The following is a 19,715-nucleotide window of genomic DNA, read 5'->3' as shown; positions in this document are numbered from 1 at the left end:
AACGCGAGAGAGAGGAGGAGAGAGTCACAAAATTCAAGATTTAGAAAGCCTTTTTTCCCAAATATTATTGATATGAGAAACGAAATCAGGTTCTTTCCGCGAGGGCTGGTTTGTGGACTTTGTGGTAACTGTCTTGTCTGGTTTCGATCTGGTGTTTTACTACATTCACACGTCCTTTTGACGTGTTTGCATGGGCTCAATGCGACAAACGAGGTTGTGATGTTGTTTCCCCTTTTCCCTTTGTGCTGGCTTTGCTGGTGCTGTAAAAGATATGCCATTTTTGAACTGGACCTGATCGACAAAAAGAACAATGGAATCCCCCAAGCAAAACATTCAAAAAATGCCGGTTCCGTCTGTGTCGAGAGGGCGTTTGTAGTGCCCGGTTAGCGTCAATTGTAACTTAGTAGTCTTCGACCATGATTGATTGATTGATTGATACATGGCGAAGTATGCCTTGTCACTGCTCAAGTACCTTATGTGTATAACGTTACACCAAGTCTACACCATGTCCTACAAGTATTGATATCAATTAAGTTAACGTTATTTGATATGAATTCGATCTGTGGTAAATCAGGAACCCATGCATATATGTAAACCTGTACAAAACCGAGAATGCCTAGTACGCCTGTTCATGCCACATAGGTAAGTAAACCTACAACTGCTCAGCACTAGCCACAAGCCTTTCAAGCAGCCGATCACCAGCAGAATCCCCATCCCCGTCCTTGCCATCAAGAACACGCCCAACAGCACTAACAAGCCCAGCCAACCGTTTCCGACGAATAGACTCCTCAAGCTGAGCGCTCTTCTGGCGAGCAACATCAATAACCGCCGAGGGCAAGTTAGCCAACCGAGCCACATTCAATCCGTAACTGCGATGCGCAACGCCTTCGGTGACTTCATACAGGAATGTAATCTGCTCGTCGCCCTCCTTCTCGCCCGTCTCTGTGAACTTCATGTGCACATTACGGAGGGCATTATCTGGGAAGGATTGCACCATCCGTGAGAGGTGTTGGTAGTGCGTGATGAAGAGTGTGAGGGATTGAATGGAGCGGACCATGTAATCGAGCACGGCCTGCGCGATGGCAACACCGTCGTGCGTCGATGTCCCGCGGCCCAGTTCGTCGAGGATTACCAGGGACCGTGGCGTTGCTTGCTTGAGGATGTCTGCTGTTTCGGAGAGCTCGACCATGAATGTTGACTCGCCGGCGAGCATGTTGTCGAACGCTCCCATGCGAGTGAAGACTGCATCCAGGAGACCGAGCTTGGCGGAGGCTGCTGGGACGTAGGAGCCGATTTGGCCCATGATTGCGATGAGCGCTACTTGTCGTACGTAGCTGGATTTACCGCCCATGTTTGGGCCAGTGACGAGGAGTGCCCGTGTGTTGTCGTGATGCAGGGTTGTGTCGTTGGGTACGTACGTGTTGGTGAGGAGGTGTTCGACCATTGGGTGTCGGCCTTGTTCGATGTGGAGGCCTGCTTCGTCTGTGTATTCTGGCTTGACGTAGCCCGGTTGTTGGGCAATTGTTGCTAGGGATAGCAGGCAGTCCAATGTTGCGAGAGATTGGACGCAATCGCGGAAGGACTGGTACTGCGCTGCGATGTCCGCTAGTAGGGCTGAGAATGCTTGGTCGCATGCTGCGGCCAGGGCTTCTTTTTGCTGGTCACGCTCTCGGATCATTTGGACGACTTCTGGTGTGTGAAAGCGTGATACTCGTTTTGTGCCACTTACTTTGATCCATGATGCTGGGACGCGCTTCAGTGCTGGTGAGTTGTTTTCGATTTCGATTAGGTACTCGATGCCAGATACTGTTGAGTATTCAACTTTGCCTCTTCCAATTGTTGAAGCTGCCTCTTTCCGATGTTCAGAGAGATTGTGCTCAATGCTTCCGATCTGGAGCTTGTGATCACCGATAGCTTCTGTCTCTTGTGATTCACGGAAAAAAGAGTATTTGTCGTCGGTTCGAGCAGCGTGCAGATTTATCTTGTCCAGAAACTTGACGACTTCTGCTCGGATGGTGGGCAGAGCGGCGATTGCTTCGCTCACTAGTGTTGAGTCAAAGCCAGTCTGAGCGGGCGTTTTGATATCTGCGAATTCCATCGCAATCATTTGCATAGCTTGCAGCACATTTAAAAGTTCAGGGCGCGTGCACTTTGCCAATATCAGCACCGGTGAAGATTATCGAAACGGAAAGTCACTTACCTTTCCATAGTAAATGCGAATCAAGCTCTTCTCGAGGTCACTCTTGACCTTGCTGAGCAAACTTCGCACTCTTTCCACAGAGGCCACCCGCGCAGAAGCCGTCAGCTCCTCAACAGCATTGGTCCTTTCCTCCAGACGGACCTTGTCAAGCAAAGGCCGTCCAACCCATTGCCGCAGCATACGTTGTCCGAAGCGAGTCTGCGTCCGATCCAGGGTCCAGAACAGACTACCCTTGGCCGAATGATCCGTTTGGTTCTGATAAATCTCCAAACTGACCAAGGTATTTCCATTTAAGAGCATGTGTGAACGAGCCGAGAAAGGTTGGAAGTATTTTGTCAGGTCAAAGACATGCTCCAGACCATACTCAGTCATGTGCTCGATCATAGCGGACAGACACATAGTAACCTGCTCCGGTAATTCAAGAACATTTTGAAGCAACTTTGCAGCCTGAGCGTCCTCTTGAGTACTGGTAGCTTTCATTTTGCCAGCGTAGAAACCTGATACATGACTGTGAGCCTCAGCAGCAGATGTCTTCTTCTTCTGAGCCCGTTCCAGTCGCACGGCATCTCCGAAAACATTCATTTTGCTTCCGGACAAATGCTGAACAAGCTTCTCGCTAGCACGGGACATTTCGCCAACTATCAAAATCTCACAGGGAGCAATGTGTAGGAGTCGTGTCTCGATCTCGCTTCGCATAAAGCCATCCTCAAAATCGTCGTAGATGATATCACCTGTAGCTGGCTGAACTGCAATGATTCCGACATGCACCCGCTCATCGTTACCCGGGCCCTTGGCGTTATTTTCCGTCATACAGAGCATGTAGCCCGTAGCAGGTGAAGTGCCTCCCGCTGCCGGAGCAGGACCTTCGAGACCTTCGGCATCATCGATGTAGGTACCTTTGGTGTAGAGATTTGTCAATTTGCGAACAAAGGGCGCATTGCGGTTATCACCCGCAGCCTTGAGTGCAGCTGTCTCAATCTGTCGCACTACGCCGACTTTGTGGCCTGCTGTGACGAGTCGTTTTACATGGACATGAAGTCGGTGCACAGGAATGCTGGCTGAAGCAAATCGGTCAAGATGTGCCTCTGAGGGATCTGGAATTCCATTCATTAGTAACCTTCAGTACGGTATCATGGCGATACACTTACGTTCATCAAATCTGAACTTTCCTGGGATGCACACAATGCCCAACTCCTTCGCGGCAATACGTGCATCCTCTCCAAAGAAGCGGAACTTGTAACCGACTTCAATTACGAGTACAGTGTTCATGTGCTTGCGCTTAATCTCCACAACCTGCTTTTCCATGGGTGTGAGTTTGCTTCCACCCTTTTTGGCACCCTTGCCCTTGGTTGGAGGAGGAGGAGGTTCATCATCATCCTCAGCTTCGGCAGGCTCATCTGCTCCGGCGGCGGAGTCGTTTACAGCAGTCCTGCCAATTCCAATCAAGCAATCGGCCCCACCGAGCTTCTTGACAAATTTCTGGTGCAGCTTCTCCTTTTCCTTCTTCCGTTGTTCCTGTTCTGGGTCCACTTTCTCTGTGGAATCTGTAGCAGGTGGTCCAGTAGCAATGGCAGGAGAGCTTTGGAACTTGAAAATATCAGTGCGTTGGCTGCTGCTCGGCTGCGAATTATGTTCGAATGGTACGCTCGCAGCAACTCGAATAGGCTCTTCTGCGCTTGACTCGGTGATCCTGGCTCGTTTTGGAGCTGGCGCAACGATGTCCCCGTCGTCATCCTCTCCCACCGGTTCGGCTCGTTTAGACTCGTTGATTTTCTCCGCTGGCGAGGCCTGTGTTTTCTTGCGTCCCTTGGTCGGAGTCGATTCGGATTCTTTTGGTGAAGAGCTGGATGAGGGTTTCTGGGTGAAGAAGCTAGAAATGCTTGGCTGCTTTCGTTTGAGAGACGGTGAAGGTGCGGACTGCGATGATTGAGGTGCCATCCTGAGCGTGGTTGGTCTGCTCCCACCGCAAATATCCGGGGTAGCAGTGGGATAGGACGGGTAGTGACGAAGTGGAGATGGTAGATTGGTATTTGAGCGAAGGTTTCTCTCAGATCAGTCAGATTGTCGGGACCAGGAATGTTTCAATGGCCATGCGAGTTTGCGCTCCGCATTTCCCTGAAGCTTGACGCGTACGAGACGCGTGAAGGCGTAACTAAAGTGGCTGAGTCAGCGTTTTGTATCGCCGTGTATGAACTCTTGAGCCTCACTTCTACAGCTTGGTAAGAGTCCGCTTTGTCACATTTCTTGAGAGATTAAACCGGAAAGGATATTTTTTTATCCTCAAAATCTGCATATGAAAGCGTAGTTGTAGCTCTAAAGTCAGGTTCAAAGTTGTTTCTTGTTGATTACGTCATTCAACGGCCGAACTTTTTGGAAGTCTGCCTTCACAACTATCTCATATCAAAGCCAATAAAAATATTCTCATAGCCTCATCGAAGTCCGAGAGAGTAGACTCATGTATAGTTCTGTTTTGTCTATTTGATCATCTGATCACACGCGGCCCCAGATCTTCAATGATGTCGACTACTGACAGAAAACGTGTCTCTAATGCGTGCACATCATGTCGAAAAAGAAAACGCAGAGTAAGCAATGTGGTCATTGTAAGTCAAACAGTATGGAGCTGACCACATATACTACCAGTGTGATGGTCAAAAACCTATATGTGGATTGTGCGAGAGGGAGAGCCGTCAGTGCGAGTATACTTATCATCTCGAGAAGCGAAAGTTGGTCGATCCTATGGTTATCTGCATACACCAGGAAATGCTAATTGTAACAGGCCTCCAACAAAATGTTATGTCCACGCACTTCATGCTAGAATTGCACTCCTGGAAGATCAACTCGCAGTATCTCGACACAATGCGAATGACAAGCCAATGCCATCACACATTTTGGAAGACCCAAACTCACCACAGGCAGGAACGCGCAATTCTCCTCCATTTTTGGATTCTAAATCGCGACCCTCTAGTGCATATGGTCACTTAGGGCTGTCCTACAAATTTCATGACGGGTCGGAAACGTCTCATGAAGAAAAGCTCACTATAAATGATGAGGTGCTACTCGTAGAAAAATGTCCATTTTTCCTTGAGCCTGGCCTTCAAGTTCAACTCCTGGAGGAGTTTTGGACTTGGCAAAACAACTGGCCGCTCTTAATTCATGAATCTCTCTTTCGAACAGACCTCTTTGACAACGGTGCCAACGACTACTGCACACCTACGCTACTGGATATCCCAGCTTGGATTCCCCGCTTTTGACTTACATACATCAAGAAAATCACTTCTTGAACATGCAAAATCAGCAGTTCTTGAGCAAGTCGAATTCCCAGGCCTGTCCCTTGTCCTATCAGCAGCCCTTATCGCGCAAACAGAGTTGTTGATGGAACATATAGCTTCAGCCTCTCAATATATTGGTAAGTAATCTGGACCAAGTTCTTGTGCTTTTCTGATCCGTATAGGCATTGCCATTCGACATGCGATGACTCTCGGGTTTCACATACAAAGCCCAAATATCAATGGCTCATCCCTCGACTCACAAAATGTAATCCAGGCTCGTTCAATTGCATGGGCGGGAGTTTGGATGCTGGAAAAGTATTTCTTCCTCTCCCAAAGGTACCTCTCGTAAGCTTATATTCACACCTGCAGACACATAACTCGGGTTCTTGGCCAACCAAGTGCTATTCGAGAATCTGACATAGAGCCAATAACTGTCCCAATACTTCCAAGTGTGGAATATTGTCTTTGGCCTGTTTCAGAAACTTCCAAGATACCGAGGTTGACCTCTCACTGTATGTCGACTTTTCAAGTCTCGTGTGATCTGCTTCGCTTAGTTACGCCAGCATTGGACAAAATGTGAGTTTCACCCCCCAAAAGAGGGAAATTCGGACACTAAGTTTATTCAAGTAAGCTATGCAATATCGAACTCCATTTCTCTTGACGAAAAGGAGGATCAAGTGACAAAAACTCACGTTGCTATGTCTGAATTCTATAACAACCTTCCCAGTCCTCTCAGGGTGCCATCCGCCGCCACCAAGCAGGTACCACCACATGTTTACCAGTTCAAGTGCGTAGTAAACACCAAAGGGGAACCAAAATGACCTAGCTAATGCTTTATACAGCTTATTGTATCAAGCTTTGAAGATCATGCTTCATCGTCCATTTATTCATGATACCCCTTCAATGGAAGCTTTAAACAGTCTGCAGAATCCACACCTAGTCCATCTTCAATCTGCCACATTCTCAGCCATTCGAGTGTCCTATGTTATCAATTCTTTCAGAAACTTTTACCCTCTGGTAAGAGGTTTCCGTTCCCTTGACTCGACAATTCTCCGTTCTGATGCTAAGCCCAACGCAGCACCGTTTGTCTCCCATGGCTGTCGAAGGCATAGTAATGGCCTCACATATTCATCTTTTCAACTCGAAATCTCACGACGAAAAGCTGGCTCGACGATCAAACAACCTTTACAGCTTGAATATACATATCCTTAGACTGATGATTCCACCTGGAGAGGAAAGCAGCCGGGCAATTGAAGTACTGACATCTATTGCCCAAGAATGCGGAATACCCACAACGTCTGTCACCGAGGAGCGCGTACCAAGCAGTATGGCCGAGCCTCAAATTCAAGACTCTTCGGGATCACCACACTATATGTAGATTGTTTCGCCTATCATCAAAGACTCGGGCACAGCCATGGAACCCGAAGAGCCAAGCTCTCTGTTCGATGAGTTATCTCATGCAAATTCGTATTTCGACTGACTTGATCTTCCATTGAGTGATCAGCTCTTTGATGGTGCTTTCCCCGATGCGTTATGCAATGATCCTTGTGACCAGGGCCACGAGTATTGTGGGATAATAAGCAGTACTTTCTGATTCGACCACCGTTCTCTCGTGATTCTCATTATCAATAAACTATTTATTGCTCTTCATGATCCGACCATAATAAAGTTTAATGCGTCATCTAATTCGGTACCTTTCTAATTATGAAGCCTCTCATCCCGCCTGGCATTCCATTCCCGATCAAACCGAGTAAGTGATCTCTGAGCAGTGGGAACACAATCGAGAGCCTTGATAGAAACCCTCCCAGAGCGACTCAGCATATACCAAATTGCATCGGCAAGATCCTCAAACACAAGCGGTTCATAACCATAGAAAAACTCATCCATGGCATCCTTGTCATACTTAACCCTCTGAAGATGGAAGTTAGTAGCAGCACAACCTGGCCGCAGGGTCAATACTCGAATATCCGAGCCAGCTGTCTCCGAGCGCAGACTATTGGAAAAGCCCTCAATGCAAGCTTTGTTTGCGTGGTAGACGGCTTCTCCGTCAAATGGTGGACATTCCAGACCAGTCACGGATGAAACGTTGATAATCGTTCCCCGTTTTGCAGGCCACATGCTCCTGTTAAGTACCGAGTGGGTTGTATACATGACACCGGCGATATTGGTGCCATTCATTTGGGCAATCAGATCCACCGGAAGCTCCCAGAATCTGGAGGGTGCACCAAGTGCAAGGCCGGCCTTGGGAAGGTCAGATAAAGATAGAGCGGGATATTTGAGCACCAGATAGACTTACATTGTTGATCAAAACCTCAATCTTGCCTAGCTCCGCGATGGTCTTTGCTACCGCTGTATCAACCTCGGCATGATTTTGGATATCAACAGGGTATGCGTGGACCTTGGTGGATGGATATTTATGTTGAATCTGAGCCCGCACATTCTCCAGTTTGTCCTTTGACAGGTGCTGTTGGCACAGCTGATATGGTGAGTGCATAGTGATATGGGGTTCTTACTTGACTTCTCGCCAACAGGGCGACATTCATTCCCTTCTCAGCTAGAATGAGTGCAATGGCCTCACCAATGCCCATCGAGGCACCAGTCTTTGACTTGGTTAGCATAATTCCTTTGCGACCCGCAAACAGCTACTCACGATGAGAGCAGTCTTTCCTTGAAGCGAAGCCATGGCTGAATAGTTCAATGTATAGATATGCAAAATTCTCAACTTGTAGAATGACAAAAGCTGCATGGATTTTCTCTCGCTCTGTTAAAATATTAGGGTTTGAGGGCTATGACGCACTGGCGGGTAATGCCAATCCGCTGTGGAGTGCGGCTAATGCTCATCCGCAGACCTTGTCCTCCACATACTATGGCAACCCTAGTCAAGTAAAGTATCGAAATAAGGGATTTTTTTGAAAGAACACCACAAGCTCAGTACCCTGACTCGCCGGCATCGCAAATGACCACACCATCCATCCACTCCGAGCGCAGCATATTATTCGATGTGATCCGCTTCCAGGGATTGGGGTGTAGCATTGCATAAATGGCATTGCACCGTCTCTGTAGACCACATTTCAGCAAGGCGTACCATTACAAAGCAAGATGATTTGTTGGCAAGATGATACATACCGGTCCAAGCGCCTCAATGGGCGCATATCCATCGTCTTCATGGCGACTATGCAAGTACTCCAAGTACCGCCCATCTTCACGACGTGGTCGAGCACTGCGCCAAAGCAGCCGACCGCTTATGAGGATCATGTACACAATAGCGGTGGCCCATATATCTGCTGGACGATGATCGATTTCTTCTTTTTTGTTGCCATTATGAGCGTATGGAGGATGGGGGTGTTCGAATGCCTCTGGTGGGATGTATGGGAGGCTCATACTGGCGAAGGAGGCGGTGGATGGTTTCATGGTCGTAGGGGTACTGTTGCGGATTGATGGGGCAGACGAGGTTTGACGAGTAAGTGATGATAGTGACCATGGAAGGAAGAAGGACCAAGCTGGATGTGGCTGATGTTGCTGCTGTGTTGGAGGAAGTGGCTCTTCCTCACCTTCTGCTGGTGAAGTGTGGATCGAACACTCTTCCCATATTCGTTTGACGTGTCCATCGCCAAAGCCAGCTAGCTTGATTCCTCCGCTTGATGTCAAAAGAATAGTTTCTAGACGGATATCGCGGTGGGCTGTTTCGTGCTCGTGGAGAAAGCAGAGTGCCCGTAGGATTTGTTTTATGATACAGTCAGCTTCGTGGGCTGGAAGTGTACCATTGCGAGATACTAGAGTATGGAGATCACCACCGGCGCAGTATGGCATAACAAGGCACAGTTCGGAGCGTTCATTGTGAAGGAGGTCGACGATGGGGAGGATATTTGGATGTTGGGGGTGAACGGCCGCGCTGGTTGGAGCAAGACAGGTGGTAATACGGGATTGGTAGGTAGATGAGAGTGTCGTTTTCAGGATGTTGCGTCGGTACACTTTGATTGCGAGAAGTTGTTGACCCCTTGATTCGTGAAGGCGGGTTGTACTGTTCGCACCGTAGTGGATTATTTGCTGGCAACGACCGTATTTTTCCGTAAAGGGTAGACTGTTCGTTGAGAGCTGTATAGAATTGGAGGTTGAGACTGCACAGTCCCCTATCAAAGGGAGTCGGTCGGTGGAGACGCTCGTCAAGAGAGGTAGATGCTCATGCTTCAAGGCCGACCAACCGCGACTTCCCATTTTCTGGACGGTATCACTCAGGGAGCCTGTGCCTTTGACTTCTGTAGATCCCTCGGGCAGTGTTCTTCGATTGGCATAATCATGGTCGTTATCATTATGTGGAGGGCGCATGCTGTTGTTCGTCAGATTGTCAGATGACAATGTATGTTTTGTTTTGATGGATACGCAATGAAGCTTGAGGAGAAAAAGTCAAAAATATTCAATTAAAAACCAAGGATACACGAGAGCTGTGCATCCTGGTTCTGTCCTTATATAGACCGGCACACTGGCGGTGTATATCGCTCCCCCTCGGTCACATTTGAAGAACAACAAGCATAAAAGAGAAAGTTGGCAATGGAAAAAGACACCGTCTACTATCGTCGCACAATTGCCGTCATCGTTACTATGGGACAGGAATGAATAGAATAAATCTCTCGCTGGTCTCTAGTTAGCTGGAAACATCCGCGATTGGACACGTCAAACTGCTCATGATAGTCCCATCAAAATAGCCTGAGAGTGAGCGATTTATTTCAGCTACCACTGGAGCTATTGGAGCGGCTCGCGTAAATTGAAAAGCGGGAGAAGAAAAAAAAATTGAAATGGGGGAGCCTTTCGTGGTAGATGAGAGGTGGTAACGTCTGAATTGAGTAATTGGCAGTCAAATCTGTGGCGAGGAAAAATCCCTCATGGCGGAGCCGGAGAATAAACCACGCTTTTGTGGCTGTGACCTTTGACGGGAAACAGCTAATGTTACGAGATCTGCGGCATTTGTCTCTTTTTTTTTTGGCTGCTTCTGACCTGAAAGATTTTCTGGTCGTAAATTCCCACGGAATCTGAACGTGGGTGACCAAGGAAAGATAGGGCTGAGCACGTTTGGTATTGTCAGGGATGGCAATATACGGTTAATGATTGGTCGATGACCTACCATCTGGTAATATTACAGCACAGGGTGTACGGGCCAGTATCATAGTTCACTGACAGCTGTCATCGTGGCTGGCGCCTAGTTTTAGGAGTAGTAGATGGTATAACATGTTTAAACTAATGGTGCGGTACTACTTCATTCTCTCTTCAGAGAGGGACATGGACACACAGGGGACAGGGGTATTGGACAAGCTGATATCATCCGTATAGACCAAAGCAAAGTGGAAATCAAGCTAGAAAGACCCTGGGACTGTATGCACTGGCTATCACTTTATATCTCGCGTGACTGTACGATGACACGCAGGAACTGGCTTGAACCTTCCCATTTCGGCATACTCGAATCTGGCCTAGTCACACTACAAACATATAAGAGGACCTTCCCTGTCCACTCTTCCTCCCTCATCTCTTTATCTCACCCTTCACCTTTCACTCGGCTTGTGCTGCTCTCCTGGGAATCGGACTGTCTTCCTTCTTTACTCTCCTTGTAACCCCCAGACGTCCACCATGCCTTCCCACGATAGCACCACCGACGTCGATGTCGAGTCGGAGGGTGATCGGATCAAGGATGAAACTGATCGTGCTGAACGTTCTGGAAGAATCACCTTTGAAGAGGCAGCAGCCGCAGAGGGCTTTCGATCGATCTACCAACCAGCGCAATTCACCCGAACTCGCTCCGTGAGCCGGGATACAATTCGCAGCAACAGAAGCAGCCAGACTGCAGCAACAGCTGGCCTGCCCATCGAATTCCGAACCCTCTCTTTCCATATCTCCGAGTCCCAGAATGTCCCCAAAGAAAAGGAAGTCGTCTTCGATCCCGAATCCGCGAAGAAAGAAAAGCCACTCCACCAAGACTACTTCGAGAACCTCGAATTCCATACTGTGACCACCGAGCGTCTTTGTCAAGAGTTCAATGTCGATCAGCGGACTGGACTCAGCTCTTCTTCTGCAGCTACTCGTCTTCAACGAGATGGAAAGAATATTATTGCTCACCATGGAGAGAACTATTTCAAAAAGATTTTCTTCTATATCTTCGGTGGATTCTGCTCTGTGCTTTGGGTTGGAGTGATCATTTTCTTCATCTGCTGGAAGCCACTCAGCAACCCGCCCTCCGCCCAGAACCTCGCTTTGGCTGTGCTTATTCTCATCGTCATTGCTCTGCAAGCAAGCTTTTCGGCCTTCCAAGACTGGTCCACTAAGCGTGTCATGAATTCAATCCTGGACCTCTTACCTGCAGAAGCTATGGTCTTGCGAGACGAGAAGCTCATCCGTCTCCCTGCTACTGAGCTAGTTGCAGGCGATATCGTACATATTGGGATGGGAAACAAAGTGCCTGCCGATATGCGTCTGCTACAGAGCTCGGGTGATGTCCGCTTTGATCGGGCTATCTTGACCGGCGAGTCGGATGAGGTTGAAGGCGCCATTGAATGCACAGAACCAAACTTCTTGGAGACTCGCAATATTGCTCTCATGGGAACAGGTGTTACCAACGGCAATGCGATCGGTATCGTTGTCTTAACCGGTTCTCGCTCTGTTATGGGTCGCATTGCTTCTATGACAGCCGGTGTCAAACAAAAGGCAACCCTGATCCAGCAAGAGATTAACCGATTTGTGATTATCATCGTTGCGCTTACAATTTTCCTCGCTCTGTTGATTCTGTTTACTTGGCTCGGATGGCTGCACAAGGATCATCCCTCCTACATGTCTGTTGTGGCCATGCTGAACAATGTCATGGGCTGTGTGGTTGCTTTCATTCCAGAGGGAATGCCTGTTGCTGTTGCCCTCACTCTCATGACGATTGCGAAACGGATGAAGAAGACCAATATCTTGCCAAAGGGACTTTCCACAGTTGAGACTCTGGGTTGCGTGAACGTCTTGTGCTCTGATAAGACTGGAACTCTTACCCAGAATCGCATGTTTGTCAAGTCTCTCGGAATGCTTGACTGGGAATACGACGTGGAAGACCTCGCTCCCCGTGAGCTTGAGACTGCTCAAATTCCTGAGGGCCTGCGCAATACTCTTCGGGCCTCTGTTCTGTGTAATGATGCATCATTTGATCCGACCACAATGAACAAACCCATCCATGAACGTCTTGTCAATGGAAATGCCACAGATGCCGCGGTTCTCCGATTTGCTGACAGCGTCGGCATGACATCGCCAACAGCTTTGGCTCCATATGAACGCGTGCACCAGATTCCATTTAACTCGAAGAACAAGTGGATGCTTACACTTCATCGTGATCCAAATTCCACCAACGAGTTCCTTCTCTATGTCAAGGGAGCTCCCGATGTGCTACTCAATCATTGCTCTACTTACTGGTCTGCCATTCACAATGCAATCCGCCCTCTGGATTTGGAGGCTCGGGAAAAGCTTTCGAACTTCCAGGCTAAGCTATCACGACGGGCAGAGCGTGTTATTATCATCTGCCAGCGCCGCTACACTCCCCGTGCTACACCTGGTACAAATGACTTCAGCGACGAAATACTCGAGTCTGGTGTGAACGACTTGACCGTCCTTGGTATCTTCGGTATCATTGATCCACCACGTGAGGAGACTGCCGCTACAGTCTCGGCTTGCCGAAAGGCAGGTATTCGTTTCTTCATGGTGACTGGTGATTTTGGCCTGACAGCGGCCGCTATCGCTCGTGATATTGGTATCTACGATGGACAAGCCGAGCCAGATAGTGTGGATGACTTGAACGACGGTCTTGATTCCAAGCTGGAAGTTAAAGTGCCCAAGTCACGACACAGTCTGCTCCTTGAAGGCCCCAATCTTTCTTCATTGACTTCCGAGAATTGGGAGACGATCTGTGGCTACGATGAGATTGTCTTCGCTCGCACCACTCCCGAACAAAAGCTGCGCATCGTGACAGAGCTACAGGCCCGTGACTACGTCGTAGCAGTCACAGGTGATGGCGTCAATGATGCCCCAGCTCTACGTGCAGCAGACGTCGGCATCGCAGTCGGATCAGGTAGCGACGTGGCAATTGAGGCAGCAGACCTGGTCCTCCTGGAGCGCTTCGACTCTATTATCGAAGCCATTCGCCTTGGTCGACTCGTCTTCCAGAACCTCCAAAAAGTGATCGCCTACCTTCTCCCAGCAGGAAGTTGGTCTGAGATCTGGCCAGTCATTATGAACGTCTTCTTCGGCTGCCCATCGCCCCTCAGCACTTTCCTAATGATCATCATTTGTGTTTTCACGGATCTATTCGTATCCCTCTCCCTGATCATGGAACAAGAAGAATTCGATCTCCTCAGCCTCCCACCCCGCCGCCCAAAGAAAGACCATCTCATCAACCTCCGCATCTACGGCCAAGCTTACCTCTTCGTCGGTGTAATGGAAGCCTTCAGCGCCCACGCAATGTTCTTCCTCTACATGTGGCGCCACGCCGGAATCCCCTTCTCTGATCTCATCTTCTCCTTCGAGAGCTTTACAGATGGGTTTCACGGATACACCCAAGACCAACTGAACCATTTCACGAGCGTGGGCCAATGCTGCTATTTCGTCGCGCTGGTCATCATGCAATGGGGCAATGTTCTCTCAGTCCGCAGCAAACGCATGTCTCTACTGCAAGCCGATCCTATCCGTCCTGCTCGACGGAACCCCTGGTTATTCTTGGGTATTCTCATTTCTCTGGTCATTGCAATCTTCGTCACAGAGGTTCCGGGCTTGCAGAACTTGTTCAGTACTGCTTCCGTTCCCATTGAGTTCTGGCTGATTCCGCTCGGCCTTGCCATGGGCATTCTGTGCATGGATGAGCTGCGCAAGGCCATTGTGCGCCTTTTCCCCAAGGGACCTGTTGCTTGGGTTTCATGGTAATGATTGATGAGGTATTGATAGATGGGGGGGGGGGCTGTTTTTCTTTCTTTCTTTCTTACATACATCATCTCTTATGTATTCTAGAGGCTGGCTATTCCTTTCCCCATCTCTGGGGTTTATTGGTATTTTCAAAAATCAAGCATGACTTCCTACGTCGCCACGAAGCTATGATAGAGCGAGAACAGATTCGAATATTTGAGTATGCGCCAGATGAACAACAACTCATCCTAAATATGCCAATCCGTGCTCTCTTTGTTGCCCAGGGATTGATCTTCAGATATTTGACATGGCAAATGATAAAGGTCGGAATGAAAGATGACGACTGGATGCTTCTTAATGGAGGCGAATTCAAAATTGAAAACGGATATACTGTCGAACCAGACCTGGCCCTCTATTCAATGGTAGGTGAAAAAAGGCCACCATTGTTTCCGCATATCGTCTTTGAGATTGGAATTTCCCAGTCAGTCGAAGAGTTAAGAAGCCGTGGAAACGATTATATCCGGTATTATAAAGGGAAGATCAACGCAGTAATTTGTTTACATGCACCACAAGAACCAAAGTCACATCAGCTGGGTAGTGTACAAGGCGTTTAGACAACCTGATCAGGGCCAGGCTTTTGAGTCGGTGATTTGGGGTCGTGGTTTAATCACGTTCGATAAAGACGATCACAGTGGGCAGCACGGTCTACCCGCCAACATTACCTCCACGGGGCCAATGAACATTCCTATTGGAAAGCTTCCTCCGGGTACCCCAGATGAACTCGAGTTGATTGAAGAAAGCCTGGTCAAAATCACTGAAAGTTTTATTTTGAGGCGCTGGCAGGGGCGACTAAAGATTGGACCCTCTCTTCAAGCTTCCTTCGGATATCCTCGAGAAGTATCTTCGTTGGAATGGCTGCGATGTGGGGAATTGAAAAAGGATGATAGACTAGATGTAGTTACATATTCCCCTGGGCTCTGCTGAGTGAAAGTAGGAGTGAGGTGGAGTGTCTGTCCACCTCGGGATGAGAGTTCCCACCTCTCTCGCCCTAGTCTCAAATTGGATCCCCAGATATCCAATTATCAGCTAGTGGTGTCGTTCAAGAATCGAGTTGCACTAATATTTTATTTAAGCCGAACCCTATCAAGACAGGCGTTGTCATTTTGGGAGTTGCCGAAGTAGCTGGAAATTTCCGGCTACAACAGATCAGATGGACTAGAAATTTATGTACATTGAGCGTGGCAAAATAGAGGCAGCTATCGAAGCGATATAGAAAATAGCATTTTACGTATCAAGTACATCGATCAACAAGATATGAATCTGTGATACATCTCAGCTCACTGCTTTTTTCTGTTCCTATCAATGGCAAGCATGCCTTGGGAGTCAAGGATGACTACCAAAGTCAAAGAAGTTCAAGCAGCGTGCGTGCTCAAGCGGTGATAAATCAAGAATACATATTATAACTTCTTTCTGATCGAACCGCCTGGTGTCCTTCGACTGTGTTAGATTCAAACAAGAAGAATTGAAAGAAGAAATGATAAATCGTCTTCAGTCTCCCTGATAAATTCCACCGTATTTATACCGCACTCACTATCAGAAACCCGGGTCGTGTAACATATTGGCTTATAGAAACAGTCTATAGATATCTTCCTCACGTGTTAATTGGTACATACGACCACAGGGTGTGGAGAACAGGGCTTCCCGTCCGCTCAGCCGTACTTAAGCCACACGCCGGTAAGTTAGTAGTTAGGTGGGTGACCACTAGCGAATCCTTACTGTTGTATGTTTTTTTTCCCTCTTATGGTATTTAGTTAGTAGGTAGGAACTAGGGTTTTTTTATTCCAGTGACAGTAAGTAGCGCTTTGTGTGGCAGCCCACCGACATATTTTCAAGCTTGTTAAAAGGTATCATATCTTAGAGAAATGATGATGACTATACGACTATACTAGAAATGAATCAGAGAACAATTCCATTTATTTAAACCTAGGAAATCTCTTTTATATAAGAAATCCCTTCTATACTATAAAAACTGTACTTACGCTAGTCCGAATCCGAATTCTAACGAATGATCAATTATAATAGTCGAATAAATAGCTTATATATAGTATATTCTATAATTGACTACTAAAATAGGGATGGCACGATAGCAGTCTAGTCGTAATGGACGGGCTGATAACTAGGAGTAAAACCTAATAATAGGTCGGGTATAGGAGCTATAGGTAGGTGACGCCTACTATAGATAATCTAATACTATATTAAGGAGCATAATCTTTATAATTTAAGAATTAAGAAATAAGTGGAATAGTTACTTATTACTATCTCTCTAACTACTAAGGATACTATATCTCCTAATAGGATATTGTAGCCCAAGGCCGTAATCTTTATATGTCTCGTGATTCACCACTACACTAGCTAGAAGAAGCTATATCCCCTAAAGAGGGATATTGCTGCCTTAAGGCAATAATCTCATATGTCGCATATTTTACCACTACAATAAGTAATTTTGATTTTTTAGTTGAAAAAATTGGCTAGAAAAAAAAGTGTAGGGAGACTTTTGACACGGTATATAACCTCGCCTATCTACTTGCATACGCACAGAGACATCTCCTATAAGTGGAGGAGCGGGATTCTCTTAGAAGAACCAGCGTTTAAACAGAGTATCATCATACCCATATTAGGCACGTTTCACATTCTTCACTCCTATCCATATTGTACTAATAAACTCCCTAGGGGGCTGCCCGTTACACTATTCTGCTCCACATGATCATGGTAATCAATACAGTCCCCTTGAAATTGCGGAAACCATAAAACCCACTGCGAGAGTAACAAATAAGGGCACAGTCGCTACCTACATTCATGTATACCTAGAAGCTACAAAGTGTATTTTACACATATATGTTGGCTATCAATCTTCTGTGCTTTAGGAAGGCGCTAAGTCAGGGAGCCCACGCCAAGCTCTACCAATTCAGATTCCAAACTCGACAGTTCTGGGCAAAAAAGATTAAACTCCGGCGTGGGAATGAAGAATGGCTCAGGAAGCTGGGTGTCGAAAGTCGCATACTGTGAGCTCTGTTCATTGATCAACTCGACATTCTGTGGAATGCTGGAAGAGCGTGTTGGTTGTCGCAGACCATAGATGTTTGAAGCCTCACGGGGTGTAATTCCCCCCAGAGCAGAGCGCTGCCTGCTGGAAACCCACATACGTTTGAGAAGAGTTGCAAAACGACTAGCAATGTGGCAATCACTGATAGCAGCTTCCTCGAGTGTCTGAATAAACAGCCGCACTAGGTCGGCAATTTCGGCATACTCTGTGCTCACGAGAGCCCCGAAGACGTCCGCTTTATATAGGAAAACAGCGGAGTAGACGGCGTATCTAAAGGAAGATTAGCCAATTTGTCCAAAACGCGCTGAAATACGTTGCTGGATCACGAAACGTACACGTAAAAGCGAAATGGCATATAGCAAATCTGTGCTTCAGTGCCCGTTTGGACAGCTATCGTCAGAATCTTCCGAGCGGCCTCTATTGACTCCAGAATATAGGAGCCCTCTGCAGTGGACATGATACCGCGTGGGAATAGCGACGTGATGCCGTCTCTCCCAGGCGCGATCGGAACTCGCTTCCCCTGCACAGCCTTGGAAAGAAATGACTGGAAAGAGAAAGCACTAGCATACAAACGGACATATTCCTTGAATATGTGCATTGTGCAGTTCAGCTTTGGGGATGCCTGAAGACTACCCCAAGTGCTTTCCCAAGCAGAGATGGAATGTCGAAAATCGTCTAGATAACGATTGTAATCTCCCCGTCGGACCATCTGAACTCTTCGCTCTTTGGACGCGTATAATGTGTCGTGCACGTTGTGAAGAATTTGAGTGAGCTCAATAGTAGCTTGTAATACGTGTGCGTATTTGTGCACTGCGTCTGCTCTGAGTCCTAGACTTGGGAAGTCGTTCGCTGTGAAGTTTGTGGAGAGAGACGGCCCGCGCGACCAGAAAGACTGTCCCATTCGGACGGAGATTTGGCGGTCAGATATATAAACAACTGCCAGATGAGATTAGTCGCTAGGTAGTCCAGCAGAGGTCCAGGGGTCATTAATCGTACATATCCATGCTAGAAGCTTTCGGTTCTCTAGTTCCTGAGCATCCCCCATCGCAGTCTCCCGAAAAGATGTCTTGTCTAGACGGAGAAGAAAGGAATGTCTCACTGCTTGTCCAATCAGTGACCAGGCCATATTATCCTCAACGGCACTCAAGTTCATGGGGAACATGTTGGGATAAGAACATGTTTCCAGCTGCATGTAAGGAACCCACTCCGCGAGAAGCAGAAGACCCTCGACCGTGCCGACTCTTAGAGTCGATGGCGTAGCTAGTAGTACATCTAGCAAATGTCGCTTTAAATAGTTCCAGCAATGTTGGTGGACCTCTCTGTATGCGATTTCGTCTCTAGACGCGATTGTCAAAATGACCGTCAAGAGGAAGGGCTCTTCTACTGCTGTTTTACGGGGATCTGTTGTTGCTATAACTTTTCTGGGCGCGAGGGGGCAGAAAGTGTGATAGTTCGATGCGTAACTAAATTGGTCAGATGTAATGCATTCACTTGGAATGAATGTTTCATACTGGTGGACTAGACCATTCACAGTATCTGTGCCTAACACGCCGATCACCAGTGTCTCCGTTTCAGAGAGTATCGACCGCAACATCGGAGGCTGTATGATATTTGCCGGATCACTCCTTGCGGAGGACGTCCCTATTCGTGCTCCATCTGATGAGCAGGCGCGTGTGTAGGAATCCTGGGCCGTGGAGTTGGCCAGGTCATTAGGGATTCGGGTGTCACTCGCAGCAAGTCTGGCAAGAATCTGGAGTGCATCGCCGGGATTATCTAATTCGGCGTAAATAGGGTCTTCATCTCTGTCCATCGGGTCTGTACTTTCGTGATTGTTTGGTGCGTGCTCCATTTCAGCTTCACTAAGAGACGGTGCAGCGTGTTGCTTTTGTCGCGACCGTCGAAATCTAGAAAAGTCGCCACCGCGCCGCGATCCGGCAAGAATGCATTCACCACCAGCACGGATACACTGCAGGCATGAGGATGACGTGCTATCCCTCAGGTTTTGCCTCGGGGATGTTAGCGAGAAGGTGCCTCTATTGGAGTATGAGCTCACTGATCACATTTCAGCTTCCGCTGGCGACACCGCTGGCATGCACGGTAGACACGAAGATTTTGACTGCGAGTCATGGTAGATATATGAGCGTAGATGAGGCACTGGGTCAATTATCTCAGAGGAACCAAAGGAAAGGAAGTCTGGGGAAGGGCAATTTCCCCAGAGAATCTTTTCGGCTAT

General features: G+C 47.7%; 5 protein-coding genes across 5 annotated transcripts; 1 reads left to right on the top strand and 4 right to left on the bottom strand.

The window, feature by feature from the left end:
• Positions 1 to 652: 652 nt before the first annotated feature.
• msh3 (mismatch repair protein MSH3) lies at positions 653 to 4,138 on the bottom strand (the record flags this gene model as incomplete). Its single annotated transcript, XM_057128728.1, has 3 exons — positions 653 to 2,149; positions 2,201 to 3,294; positions 3,349 to 4,138. 3 exons carry the CDS (start codon positions 4,136 to 4,138, stop codon positions 653 to 655), a joined length of 3,381 nt encoding a protein of 1,126 aa, XP_056983284.1.
• A 3,029-nt stretch (positions 4,139 to 7,167) lies between these two features.
• Positions 7,168 to 7,963, bottom strand: N7511_006350 (SDR family oxidoreductase; the record flags this gene model as incomplete). The annotated part of the gene is made up of 2 exons (XM_057128727.1): positions 7,168 to 7,710; positions 7,766 to 7,963. The coding sequence occupies 2 exons, from the start codon at positions 7,961 to 7,963 to the stop codon at positions 7,168 to 7,170; spliced, it is 741 nt and encodes a 246-aa protein (XP_056983283.1).
• Positions 7,964 to 8,556: 593 nt separating this feature from the next.
• N7511_006349 (uncharacterized protein) lies at positions 8,557 to 9,795 on the bottom strand (the record flags this gene model as incomplete). The annotated part of the gene is made up of 1 exon (XM_057128726.1): positions 8,557 to 9,795. The coding sequence occupies one exon, from the start codon at positions 9,793 to 9,795 to the stop codon at positions 8,557 to 8,559; it is 1,239 nt and encodes a 412-aa protein (XP_056983282.1).
• A 1,293-nt stretch (positions 9,796 to 11,088) lies between these two features.
• N7511_006348 (cation-translocating P-type ATPase) lies at positions 11,089 to 14,400 on the top strand (the record flags this gene model as incomplete). Its single annotated transcript, XM_057128725.1, has 1 exon — positions 11,089 to 14,400. The coding sequence occupies one exon, from the start codon at positions 11,089 to 11,091 to the stop codon at positions 14,398 to 14,400; it is 3,312 nt and encodes a 1,103-aa protein (XP_056983281.1).
• A 2,910-nt stretch (positions 14,401 to 17,310) lies between these two features.
• N7511_006347 (Zn(II)2Cys6 transcription factor) lies at positions 17,311 to 19,609 on the bottom strand (the record flags this gene model as incomplete). The annotated part of the gene is made up of 5 exons (XM_057128724.1): positions 17,311 to 17,752; positions 17,809 to 18,418; positions 18,479 to 18,945; positions 18,994 to 19,488; positions 19,536 to 19,609. 5 exons carry the CDS (start codon positions 19,607 to 19,609, stop codon positions 17,311 to 17,313), a joined length of 2,088 nt encoding a protein of 695 aa, XP_056983280.1.
• Positions 19,610 to 19,715: the final 106 nt, after the last annotated feature.

The sequence above is a fragment of the Penicillium nucicola genome, assembly GCF_028828085.1.
Source record: "Penicillium nucicola strain IBT 29836 chromosome Unknown utg000006l, whole genome shotgun sequence".
Classification (NCBI taxonomy): Eukaryota; Fungi; Ascomycota; class Eurotiomycetes; order Eurotiales; family Aspergillaceae; genus Penicillium; species Penicillium nucicola.
Note: the sequence above shows the minus strand (reverse complement) of the source record. Positions and strands in the feature narration are given on the sequence as shown.